This window comes from Larus michahellis, chromosome 8, assembly GCF_964199755.1.
Source record: "Larus michahellis chromosome 8, bLarMic1.1, whole genome shotgun sequence".
Taxonomy (NCBI): Eukaryota; Metazoa; Chordata; class Aves; order Charadriiformes; family Laridae; genus Larus; species Larus michahellis.
Window position 1 is genome coordinate 42,404,395 of NC_133903.1, and position 13,982 is coordinate 42,418,376.

The 13,982-nt window shown below is 38.9% G+C and overlaps 1 protein-coding gene across 26 annotated transcripts in view; it reads right to left on the reverse strand.

Moving 5' to 3' along the window:
- ADGRL2 (adhesion G protein-coupled receptor L2) overlaps window positions 1-13,982 on the reverse strand; it is a 392,373-nt gene that overhangs the window by 33,888 nt on the left and 344,503 nt on the right. For all 26 annotated transcript variants that reach the window (XM_074598825.1, XM_074598822.1, XM_074598823.1 and 23 more), the window contains 4 exons: window positions 10,214-11,014; window positions 2,208-2,504; window positions 1,566-1,669; window positions 539-724 (listed from right to left, as the gene is read on the reverse strand). In XM_074598825.1, the coding sequence (XP_074454926.1) occupies window positions 539-724; window positions 1,566-1,669; window positions 2,208-2,504; window positions 10,214-11,014 (1,388 nt within the window). The remainder of the gene's footprint in view (window positions 1-538; window positions 725-1,565; window positions 1,670-2,207; window positions 2,505-10,213; window positions 11,015-13,982) is intronic.

A 13,982-nucleotide genomic window follows, 5' to 3' on the forward strand; every position in this document is an offset into this window, starting at 1 on the left:
TGTTTCTCTGAACATCATTTCGGAGAAAACACTTATTTGTGTTTTAGATATGCGTATTAAGCATTTTTATAAAGATCAATTATAAGTGATGTTGGCGTCTTTAAAGGCTAAGAAAGTGTTATTTTTCTGCAGGAAGTCAGATTAAAATAAAGCCCTGCACCCATGCAGAATCCCACTGATTTTATTACATGTTCAGGGTTAAAAGGATCACTGCATAAACACGCTGATTTGTTACAGAATTTCTGAGAGCTAATGCCCATTTCCCTCATACTAGCTATAACACATTCCAGATTTTAATAAGGGACACAGCTATGTATTTCAGGACCAGTCAGCTATTGTGAATTATATCTTATTCCCTAGAGAAGGTAATTGCAACTTTCCGCTGTGTATTTACTGCTGTTTTCTCTTACATGTTTATTCCAGAACTATAAGCACACAGAAGCAAAGCATAGATTAGTATTTCTGAAAGGAAAAAAAAATAAAAAAACCCCAAGGGCAGCGGTTATCCCAGCAGGAGAAGGCGACGGGAGGTGTGTACCTTGTTATAACTCCTTCCAGCAGAGTCTTTTTCACTGGGCCGCAGTTCCTGCAGCTGAGCATCCAAAATGTCCACGAGCTGCTCCATCAGCCTCACTGATGAACTAACGTCGCCAGCGAAGACCGGTCCTTTGGTGTGTTTAGCCAGTTCATTGGCCAGACTAGCAGCATTTTCTCCACTTCTGATCTGAAATGACAATTTATATTATCTCAGCAGGGTCCCTTGTTCTGCTTGTGGCTCCTAATTCCAATTCCCTGTGTACCTTTGTTGTGGTGAAATAACCATTTGCACATACATTGAAATCTGCAACTAATTGAGACCAATAACGTTCTCTTTATCTCAGAAGATTAAAGGTTCTTAGATCCATGACACACAAAAGCAGTTCTTAACAGCCATCAAAACCAGAAATCAGACTGGGACTTCTGGGCTAGATCTTCTCTTCATCCTTACTTTTATTCTACTGCCATTATCAGACAGTAAGAAATCTATTTGTTCATACTAGTGCTTGAGGCATTTGAAAGTCAAGTAGCCTGGTACTGACAACAAATTATCCAGTTTTCATAAACTTAGTGAATCTCAGTAGGGAGGGAAAACACAGAAAGTGGCTCTGCGCTCTAATCATACTGTTATTAATGCACTCAGACAAAAATCTATTTATTACAGTATAATTTTTCCTGAACCAAAAAACCTTGCTGTATACCACAGTTTTTGCTGTGTGATTTATAATATTTGATTTATTAAGCAAATATAGCTTTTGTTTTTTGAACACCAGCAAAGCTACTTTGCTTTGAATAGTAAGGAAAACACATAATCATAGATTCAATACAAGAACTTAGAGGGAGAGCGTACCAAAACGCACTTATGAACCTAACTGTTGGCCAATGCTTTGCACGCGAAGTATGCGTAACTCCTTCTACTTTAAATGAACACAGAGTAATAAAGACGTCTTCAATAAACTGAATTATTAATGCTCTGAGTTAAAATCCTTAATCACTAGCGTACACCAGATTAAAAGGTTTCAACCAACCTTCTGAGCCAGCTGATTTACCCAGTGTGAGGTGCAGTTGCTAAGATCAGGGCCTTTGGGGTTCCACGTTCCTGTTAAGACCACGCAGAGATACGAGGCAGTTCCTACAACAGATGTAAAAAACTACAGTGAAATGGAAACCATTTTTCTGCATGCATTCAGGAAATCGGCTACCCTGTGCTCCTAAGCAATGTTAAATTCTGAATGCCGCTAATGGCGGTAGTTGACAATAATTGACAAAAACGTAAGGAAATAATGTAGATTACAAACAGCAATAAAAAAAGTCAGTGAAAAGTACCAGACGTTTTCTGCAAACAAACAAAAAGCCCTTGATTTTTCCTGGAGCTCATCCAGAGGGGAGCTCATAATGAGAAAGGCAGCTGTAAGCATATTTCACAACAGGCCTCAAGCAAAGCCCTAAAATTTGACCTCTCAAAAGCACATGCACAAGGTAATTCTGCAGCTACACTCAAATGCCGTTTGTAGATTAAAACTTGACCATTGCCTATAGATACCGCATTCTCCAAGTAACAAAAAATCCTGTAACAGACAGCTTGAGATTAAAAAAAAATTCACCATGAGAGAGCAGCACATTGCTTTTGAAATGTCTGCTTGAAATCAAGATATTTTTAAAGGCAATACCTCGTGTTCCTTTGGGACAAGGGCGTTCAACCATCATTCCTCTTTGTGTCTGAGGCCAGCTAATCCCCCTGGCCTCAGTCGGTTCACAGAATCTCTCTGGCAAAGGGAAAAAGCTTGTCACAGGAGGAATTTTGGTTGTGGAAACGGGTGGCGGTGGCTTGGGTCCTCTGCTTCCTTCCTTTGTTCCTCCAGCTAATGTTGTGCTTATGGGACCTTTCTGTGATGTAGTGCTAGTGGTTGACACTGTGGTTTTGTACAGCTCTGCTGAAGAAGTTATTGTCACTGCTGTGGTAGGCACTGCACAGAGAAAATTAGAGTAATAATAAAGTAAATGACTTCGGAATTATAAAAAAAAAGTTCTTTAAATGTTATTTATGTCGTTTTAAAGGATTCTCTGGTGTCTCCTTTCCTTTATCTTAATATTAGTCTTTTCTTATTGCTATTCTGGGTGCTCGAGATATAACTTGGACTGATTTTATTATTTTTTTTATGCCCAGCTCATACCAGTATGATGTTTCAGCACATTCTCCAAATAGTACCTTCCCTAATAAAAATTGATAGTTATATTTCTAAAGGCTGAAAGGCAGTACTAGGAGTTATCAGTACATAACAAACACGCTCAAAGCAATTAAAGATTACTTAATCACTTTTGCAGAAGGAATAACTCAATAGACAGAATCATTTGAATCAGCATGCCGTAAACAATGCAGTCCAGCTTTAACAACAAAGGCAGCGGGCCGTAACTAACAAGACCATTTTAAAAAAAAACAGACCCCAAAACTTCACCCACTACACACCTTCCAGGAAAATAATTACGATAACATCTTCCTACCCGGCAGTCATTCTGCTTGAGAGTGCCGCAGCATGCCCCATTAGCTCCCAACAGAAGCAGCCCCGAGCATGTACGTGGTGTTCTCGTGTTGGAACGTTTCGGGCCTTAACATCCTTTTTTGATAAAGCAGGTATGAAGACACAAGTCGGTCAAGCCGGTGGCAGGAACCTAGTTTAATCTTTTATGCAACATTAGGATCGGCTTAGGTCAAATCGCTTCTGCCTGGGACCGGTGGCCGCTGACTCCACTGCCCCGTGTCAGGAAGGTGCCGCCACGTCGGGAGCGGCCGAGGCACAGCCCGAGCCACGGCCTGGTTGTGAGGCTTCAGGGGGACAGTACTAGGGAATGCTTAATGTTCTAGGTACCACCTAATGCTACTGCAGACAACAGCCCCACATTCCTGTTCATCACCTCCAAATGCATGCCCAGCAATGGCTGAAACAACGCAAGTGAGCAATCTAACCGAAACGGTTATCATTAGTTATTTCCCAATCTTCATTAGTGTTCACTGTGCTTTATAGGCACATAAAAGCGCAGATCCTTGTGCTGAGAATAAATAAACTCGTAGCCAGTATTTTTTAAATCCTAACTGATACTGAAATAAATGAAGCTAATTTTAGGATTAACTTCAGTGAATAAAGTGGCTTTTTTCTTTCTTTTTTTTTTTTTCTTCTGCTACACCCTTGAACTCTGACTTACTGGACAATGCATCTTCTCTAAATTAAATCATAAACAAAAACCAAAAGAAGAGCTGCCTCACTTCCTTTCAGCATATGTTTTTTTAAGTCAGTGTTTTGAATAAGATTAACTTTCAGTAGTTTGGCAGATAATCAATTATTTCAAAATCCCTTTTCAATTACATTTCAGTTATAATATATGAGGAAACTCAAATACGAATTTATCTTTTTTATTTTCATACAAATTTAGAGCGAGTTTTTGAAGATCACGATCTGTTTTTGAAGACTGAATGCAAAGCTGTGCTTTTCCTCCCCTGCAGTTGTGCTGAACTCCTGGCGCAGCCAGCTACGCTGAAACCCGTCGAAATCCCCGGATCCGTTCTGCAAGTGCTTGCCTGACATCTTGCGAAACTGCTGTAATTTTCCTTTGATTACAATGCATCCAGCCTTCTAGTGCTTTCCCAATTAACATTTGTCAAAAGCATTTGCAATCACTTGCATAAGTGTCAGGCAGCGCCTGCTGAATCAGGTCCTGGGGAACGGGGAACTGGTGGGGATGGAGAATGATGCAGGGGACAACCAATTATTACTATCCCTCCCCTAACACATTGTGCTAATTAGTACATATTTAATCACTGAAATGTGTATTAGCATTATTGCAATTACTACTCAAAACCTATGATGTTTAGGATAGCTTTGTCTCAGGAGCAAAATATCGCTGTAAGAATTCATAACAACTCTCTGAAGTTCAGTAGCGAGGTAACAATTTTCAGAACATATTTTGTGTTGCACCCTGAGCTAAAATATCCTGCTGCCATTACACAACTTTAGGTAGAATAATTTTCATGTTATCCATTAAAATCAATTTCCAAGCATATCACCTATGATTCAAGAATGACCTGCATAGCTTAGCAGTAGCACATACTTTAGAAATATGTACCTCACATTTTAGGAGAAAGACTTCAAACCACCTCTCTCACAAAACCGCAAAAAATACATATCATTTCTGAGAGATTTTCTCCTGAATTAAATTTAAGAAAAGGAGAGAAGTCAGTATATTTAAGAATGTGCCAGGGAAGTTCAGACAGTGCTGGAAGTCTGGGAAAGAAGGAGGCTGGAAAAATAAGAAACGACCGAACACATCGTTTTAAGGAACACATGTAGCTTTTAGAAGGCAGATCATTTTGTTTTTAATGACCTGTTGGGGAACTCAATCTGCAAGACCATTCTCCGGAGCTGCAAGAAGACACATGATAGCTGCCACCACCTGATGTGTCTTGTTCTGAAAGCTGAGGGTGATGGCATCTGCCGGCCGCCAGGCACTGTCTTGCCGAGCGCTTTACCCATATAAGATAATGGCACTGATGATTAATATGCCGCAACTAAGAAGAACAAACTCCACGTCGAGGGTATTAACCTATTGTTCCAAGCAGCAGGGGTGAGCCTGTACAAGGCTGAAGATGAGTAACTTTTGTCCAATGCCAAAAAAGCTGCTTTTACAATGCGTGATTCTATTTTGGACTTTTTGACTAGGCTTAACATGCCGAGGAGAAAACCAAACCCTCTTCTGTCGTCTTCCTTTTTTTTAAGAATAGGTGTGTCTCATTATCAGATGAAGACAGTCTTTGTAAAATTAAAAAATAAGAAAAAGAATAATAGGAAGTAAATCCAAAGATGCTAGTTGAGAGTAATTAATTTACATTTGTTTCATGCAGTTCCCAACAGCTGATCTGAACAGTTATGCATACTATCTGTTTCTAAAAATGAAGACACCGCTGGAGTAAAACTTAACACCTGTTTAACAGTGTGATGTCTATAAAAAACATAACACAATTGCCTAGGACAGCAGGGGAAAAGTAACTTTGTTTCCCCAACTGACAGTGAAGAGCAGATTTAGAGAAGGCACTCAAGCTATCTAGTATTCTTTGCCAACAGGTTTCTGTTCTAAGCAGGCATAAAATACGTTTTAAAATAAACAAACCAAGCCAAAACAAAAAAAATCCCTATCCAAAATACAGCTCTGACCTTAGACTTAAAATTGTGTTGGAATGCCCAGATGATGTTCCACTTCTGAAAATACTAATGGCTCCATTTCCATCTCTGGCATCTGGGTAATTTTAGAAATGAGCTGCATGGATTTTTCAGTTAAACATGTGTTTTTACCGGTCAGATATTTGACTATATTTGGACACATGAAAATCTATGTACCTGCCTTCATTTTCCCAAGGTGTCATACACTGAGCTGCCGTGCCAAGCAAGAGAGATCACAAACCTGTGCAAATCCAGATTTCCCTGCCGCCTGCTTATTACCGCTATGTGCCTGTTTTCATGCTTCAGTGAATAGCAGGGAAGTCACTAAGACTTACCTAATTACCTATAGGTTCCAGCTATTATGCTGGCCAGTACTCTATTGACCCTGCCAAATCTTATTTAGTTGGAAGTGAAATGTTTACACAGCCATTTATAAATTTATACCCTGAAAATGATAATAAATACGCCACAAAATTAGCAAAATACCTATGATGAAGAAACGTGCTATCTGGTCCCCATTATGTTGTCTTTACTTGTACAACCGCTCTTTCATCAGTCTGTAGTGTATCAGACTCGATATAATAGTAAAGATCTAATTTACTTAACAATTTCCTGCATGACTTTGTCGTAGATTCTTGGCATTATAAAGATTTAGTTGCACTGGTTTCCTATTATTTCAAGCCCTTGGTGATAGTACTCTCCGAATTTCTGTTCTGTCCGCACTCACAACATCCATATTTTCCTGCAGTGATCCAATAAAACTTAATGATGGGTATCATGGTACAAAAGGGGAGACAACTTCAGTTTGAACAGTTTGCACAGTTAGCGCAAATTGGGATGAGTGTAGATGAAATCTCTCCCTAACGCACTAACACAGAACAAAAGGATTTATCTTCTTTTTGTTACCAAGGAAACCTTACAATGTAATGCTCATACTCACTTTTTAGGGGGAAAATTCCCTTCATTCTTCCTGATCTTTTTAACTTAAAATTCCTTTAAAAATTCCTATTTCAATGAGGATTCATGTGGTCCCTTGGATACCTCCTTCAGAAAGAACGTAACAGGACATATATCCACTAAATTTACCAAGGATATAAGAACTCTGGTTTGTTCCCAGTTTTTCATAGTTGCTTTTTGCAGGGCCTGATGTATTTTATTTTAGTTCTAAATCAGGGTTTTGATTTTTAAATGTATTTTTTACACATCCTTATAAAATGTACTCTTCTGCAATATCTGAGTCCTACTTGTAGCTCTGAAAGCCATTTCTGCATCTATGTACTATAATTCCCATGAGAAGAGAGAACAAAAAAAACCCACATGAAGAATGAGGTTAAGGGGGAAGTTCTAAGGGCAGCAGACACAATTACCCAATTGCCAGGGTAAAACGGCAGCCTGGCTGCGGCATCCGCGGTTTTAGAAATCTGAAGATTAAGAAAATAAGGATATAGGGAACACGTAACATAGTTGCAAGAGGAGAAAATGGCGTAGGTTTGCAGCAAGGGCAAGGGCAACATTAGGTTAATTATAGTGGTATTTCAGAGGTTTCCATAGCTAGATTTAAAAATGAAACAACAGAGAAGAAAGGAAGATTTGGGGTCATGGATGAGTCCAAGATTTTGGCCCTGGGAGCAAATGTAAACTCTCGACCCCGAAAGTGTGACTCAAATGTGACAAATTCATCTTTCATGAAGGAAGAAAGACTGTTGTTTTTGAAGCACTGGGTAGCTGGAAGTTATGGTGTAGACGAGAACTGATAGCCAAGACAGATAGATGAGGGGGGAAAAAAAGAATCAGCGTGTGTCTATATATCATTATTGCTCCCACGGCAACAGAAGGAACACAGATTGCTGAGTTTCCCACAATGGCCCCAAGTTAACCATTCGAACAGAAAAGGCCACGACTTCCAATTTTGAGGCACTGACCTTGCGACACCATTAAATACTTGATATTAAAGTACCATTGCGAAAAGACACTAGAAGTTTCTTGTGTTAGGTGATCTAAAGAATGTTATCCTAACACCTCCGTCTTTGAGTAGACGATTAAGAAATGTGAGTCAACCACAAAAAAAAACCAAAATAAAACAGATCAAAAGAAACACAAAAATGCCCTTCGTCAAACGTGCTGAAAATCTGGTCTAATGTCATATGAGATGAAAAAAATTCAAATGTGTATTATACATATAGATCCTTTAACTGTGTAAGAACAGAAGGATCGATCTTCAATTTATACAGACTTTGTGCTGAAACAAAGAGGAACTGAGAATACAATACAAATAAATTATAGAGTTAGAAACTGTACAGAATCTTTTCTTGGTTTTATAGCAGTACATCTCAAGGACAATCACATTAGATATTTTTTCCTTTAATTTAGTAGTCTTTAACTACAGGCAATTGGCTTAGGCAAAAGAGGAAATGAACTGAAACATATTCTAGATCTGCTATGTACAAATCCACACAAAACTAAAATATTTTGTATTGGTTCTATATAAGGAAAAATACCATTTGTGAATATACGCATCATGTATTCAAATAAATCTATAAATAAATTTTTATATGGTTTCTATATTCCAAAAAGGCCATAATTAAATATATTGTCATAATGCATTTAAAACGCGAACTTGTACATCACTCAAAAAATACTCCTCTGTCTTCACGGGTGAATGGGCAAAGAGCTCTGACGAGAGGCAAGCACCCCGCAGTGTGCCCTGGATCCCTTCTTGTCTAGGTCTGTTTGGAATAAACTGTTTCTCCCCATGCAAGGAACTCAGGAACCTAAAGGGGTGCTGGTGGATGCCCTGATCTCTTTCTGATATTAGATGGGATGTGGCCGGTATATGTACTGTAACTTAGGATCTTGGAGACTCTCTCATAATAAAAACATCATGAAATGTCTTACCACCTTTGGTGGTTTACTAAAGCTGAGGAAGGATTCTACAAAGCCTTTTCTTCTCTCCCTGCTCTTCCTTAACACTTTTCCCTCAATGCAATGATTTAAAGATTAGCTTTTGCCACATTCATGGCAGCTGCCTGAACTGTGAAAGCTACTTAGAGCCTGCACCTCCATTTTCTCCTCTTACTATTAAAGCTTTGGAGAATTTAAAATGCATCTTCATCTCAGTTAAACCAAATGAAAAGTGACATGCATGAGAGCGTATGAAAATGAAAGCTATAAATTTTTTCTAATTACATAGGTGGGTATGTCTCTGCTAAGAGCAGTCCCAAAGCTCCCCTGAGAAGTGGACCAGCTTGACGTACAGAGAGCAAAGCTTCCCAGGACGGCTGCCCTCGCGGCCAGAGCTCAGTCCCCAAACACCTGGAACCTGCCTCAGCCTGGCCACGCATTGACAGGGAGGTCTGCAGGACTATCAGTTCTAAACTGCTTTGTTCTGCTGCATCTTACGTCCTTTTGTACCTAGGAAAAGCTATACGCATACTGGTGGTGTTGCGTGCACACTTAAGTTGTTTGCACTGCTGTGTATGAATCAGCTTCGCTGAAGTGGGATAACTACTTTTCACGTGAAGAAGCCATTATTACTACTTTTTTGAAGTAGAAAAAACGGCTGCTATGCATGCACACCAGTTAGATGAGAGATGTGAAGTATTACCCTCATTGCTAAAGCAGCTTATCAACATTCTGTTCCTTGCTGCATGCATCTCCTGCCACGGAGCATTTCTCTTGGTATTTACTCTCCCCTGCAGATGTTAATATGTGGCTGTGCCTGTTCTTGTCATTTTAGGGATTTCTGAAACCTAAAGATCTCCGTTTTTCTTTCCTCTTTTGGCAGCTAAGCGTCTTGTCTTTTAGGTAGTTGTTCTAATTAGTTGTTCTAACTTCAAGTGAGCTGAACTGCAATTGTAATGAACTTACCAAGAACCCTGCTAAAAAGAGGTCAGATAATCTTGTCTAACCCGGCATTAGAAACTGTGAAAATAGGGCTGCAGAAAAATATTTACGATTGGTATTGCACATTAACCCCATACACCTCCTCTGGGACCCCCCTGCACACACCACTCTCAACTGCTGGCGCCAAGAAGTTAAAAGGTCTACATGAACGTTGTAATCAATTCAGAAGTCAGGTAACACCGAGCGGACAGGAACAGGGCTCTGGCTCAGCGTGAATGAACTCGAACTTACTTTAACTATAAAAGTGAAACTGACTGATGGTATAAAGTAAATAAGCTATTACCCAACTGATTGCCAAACACAGAAAAGCTAAACACTTGTATAAAAAAAAAAAAATAAAAGAAGAAAAGTACAAGCCTGCAAATTAAGTAATTCCATCTCTCTTCACAGGTGCTGCAAATTTGCCTTGCACCCGTGTAACGCTGTACTGCTCAGCACAGCGCAGGCAAACTCCTCCTCCTTGCCTTCCTGCAAAGAGCCAAGTCTAAGACCAAAGATAATGTAACGTAGTTACCTGAATGGAAGCACAAAGAGATGAAAAATGAGAAAAACCAAATCCTTACCTTGGGCAGGATCAGGTGGGCCAAACTCCAAAGAATATCGCAGAATGAAGTTGTTATTCCACACATACAGCTGGTTGTCTCTGGGGTTGTAATCCACTGCGGCGATGTACTGGTACTGGTTGGGGAAAGGAATGTCCACGTGCTCGCCTCTGCTTAGCCTGGTGTTGTAGATGTAATCAATGGCGTTCTTGCCCGTCTCGCTCTCATTGTCCTGATACACCGACCGCACTACGTACAGGACACCACATATCATAAAAGCATTGGAGGCCGCCCGTTTGTCATATGTTGTTTCCCAGGTGGCTTCAAAACGCAGGGTGTAGGGGTTCAGCTGGCTAATTACTATCATTCCGTTGTTTTGCTCCGTAGCATAAATTACCCATAAGCCATTTTCATCAACTGCCAAGTCAATATCAGTCTTTCCTCCCCATCGGTATGGAGAGGTGTCATGGTAATTAGCATAATTGATTATGGCCTCTCCGCTCTTAATTCTAGTCCTCAAGTCGAATTTTACTATGTTCCTAGTTCTTTCCTTGTTAAAAAAGACAGCGCCATCATACACTACAAATCCAGTACCATCCACTCGATTTGGGAGTTTATATGTCGTCTGCTGGCGTCCGTTTTGGAAGTCCTCTAAAGAAGCATATTCTATCAAAGTATCGGTGCGATATGGAGTCCATGGCATGAAGTATATTTTATCTGCAGCCTGGAGAGGATCTTTGCACCAAGCACCTGCTTTTTGTTCAGCTTCATATAAATACGGTGAGTCCACAATTGCTTTCAACGTCCCCGGGCAAACAAAAACTAACAGTCACAGAGAAAAGTAAGACAAGAATTATGTCAAATTAAGACTGTCTCATAATAAAAAGAAATAAAAAAAGAAAAAAAAAAGGTAGGTAAATCATAATGACTGTGTCAGGAAGAAAAAAAATCAATTTAATTGGCACTAGATTATACCTTATGTTATAATTAATGCAATTATCACCCTTTATCATCCACTTTTCTTAAAGTTACCATGTTCTTGCTGTACCAGTATGGCAAGTGGATGGGAACTGTTTTCACTAGTACAGACCAAGGCTCAATGGCATACACAGACAGCTGAAAATGTAGAGCTACTCTTGCATTTTCGTCTTAGACTTTTAGTGAGTACGCATTAACGCTCCAGAGCTTTTAACTGGTGTGCAGCAGTGCGCTAGGTCATTTCAGTCCAAAAAAAAATCACATCGACTTGTTTAGAACTTTAAGAAGTGGTGAGGCTGAAAAAGGAGGTGCCTCGATTAAAAATAAAGGAACAAAACAAATCATCAGGTATATAGAGAAAGCAATTAGGAGCAGAGAAAACAAAACACAACCAAAGCAATGAATGAAACAGACCAGGAAACCCTGTAACCATGGCATGCTATGGAGAGGGTTCTGGAAGCCAGGCAAGATGACACTTGATTAACAAGAATTTACCCAAGGGTGAGAGAAAGAGAGGGAAAGAAAGACAAAGAGAAAGGGAGAGAAAAAAGCAAGGGAGTCTTCCCTCCAGCCCAAGTATTTCAGACACTATACCCCGCCACCTACTTTAAGCAGCCAAGTCACTTTATTGCAAACAGTCGACTTCTTTATGAGGTGTACTTATGAGATCCTGCTGATTATCATAATATAAGAGTGTTGTGGGGAGGGGAAGGGAAGAGGTTAACATCCATAAGGCACATAACAAGGAGCTGGGGTTTGGACTGTGTACGTTATTTACCTTTTTGCTCCACTTCTATTTTAAGCATCGGAAGAAAAATAAAAAAGTGCAAGGAAAAAAGAAAGAAGATTAACATAAATTGACTAGTAATCTAAAGATTAAATTAGTAACAGACGCTAAATATAGGGAGAATAAGAACTGCACTATATCGGATAAAGAGAAACAGACAACAGGAAAACCTAGCAGGAGAGAGATTCTACGGTTACACAAGTGAACATGGATCAATCATTTGAGTAGATTAAGGAGGCAATACAGATATGTTGGCATGTAGTTTCACTTAGTGAACCTGAGTAAATAATGAATGACTTTACTAATGCATGCTACACACACTCTTCTTCTTCTCAAAGTATAATGCTATCAAGTTGGTTTTTAAGTGACACATTAATTTATCATATATGTGCGAGTACACATATACATATTATATTAATTAGATAATTACAAATCCAAAATGCAGTATATTAATTATATAGGTTTGTATGTGTGCTTACTAAACCTTCCCCCATCTTTGCCCCAGACATCCCTCTGCTTTTCTTTCTTGTAAAGAAAGCAGCTTGCGTCCTTTAGCTCTCCTTAGGTTTTATTTTATTTGTTTTCCTGAATGTTAATCTTGAGAACTTTTGCCACTTCTTAGTCTATAACTGCAAAATCAGACTAGAAGGAATTAAGCAAAACCATCTAGAAAAAAGAAGCAAAAGCACAGTAAGCAAGAGGAAAAGAGAAGAAAAAATTAACATTTAGCTCACTCAGATATTCTCCAGCATCATCGATTAAGCCCGAAACAGCAAGCTAGTATGCAAGGACAGTCATACTAAGCGTTTAAAACAAATATCCACCCCATCACCATACACAGAAAATATAAACTGAACCCGATTAACAAAGTTATACTACTAGAGCAATTTTTCCCCAAGGAAGTTTTAAGGAACATATACAGGAAGACATATAGCTGAAGTCCAGCTAGTAAATTGCTCTCCAATAATTATTTGCAATAAAATCTATTTCACATACTCAGTAGCCTTTGAAGTATGCTCCTTAGTTTCATAAAATGACCTGGAAAATGACAGATGTAACAATCTGTGTAACAGTAGCTGCTGATACCAAGGAAGTGTATCAAAACTATTTGCACAGCTATTACATTTGCAGTATTACGGTATTATCCTGAAGAATGTATTTGTATGTTTCATATGAAGTTTTGGATTTTCAGTTTCATTTAACAAAATTACATATGATTATTTTGAGAGAATGGTATTGGCTGAGCTGATCTAGTGTTTCTTCGGGGAACAATTCCAAAACTTGATGGGGGATTGGGAGGGGGTTAGTATTCTCAAAATGAGCAGTTTTCCTAGCCTTTGTTCATTTCTACATCTTGAGGTAAAATACTTGTTTTTCTGCATTTTGTAATTCTTGAGTTATCCGAGTAAACAGAAGATGTATTCTGAGGTGAATTCCTGTGTTTCACAATCAGCATTAATGACTTCCAGATTATTCTGTTTGTGAACTTTTATGCATGAGTTTATTCCTCACCAAAGAGCAATATTGATATTGTACCTGCTTAGAATTAGTAATAAGATAGGGAGAAAAAGACAGGGATAACTAAAATCATTACTGGCATGTCGGCTCTGCGTGCATTGGTGTACAGCTGTACGTTTTTCAGGGACAGATGGGCTTACTGAAATAAACAAATGCTGCAAAGTCCAATCAATACAGACAGAGAGAGAATAAAGCACTTTAAAACGTTTTCTATTGAATTCCTGAGTCCAAAAAAGGCTTAAAATAAAAATGCACAGATGTACAAAATGGTACTTTTGATGTTCTTCTTTATAAAAGGGCTGACTTCTGTTATTCAGTCAAAGTGTCAACATACATTGTGCACCATAATTGAGAGAAACGTCAAGTATGGTACTCTCAATTTCTTTGTAATTTAATCAATAACACTCTTATTTTAGGACAAAGCAATGCCTATCAAATTTGGCTAGAAATTTAGTTTTGTTGGCGATCCAACTGAGTATCTCAATAGATTTTTTTTTTCCCTAAAGA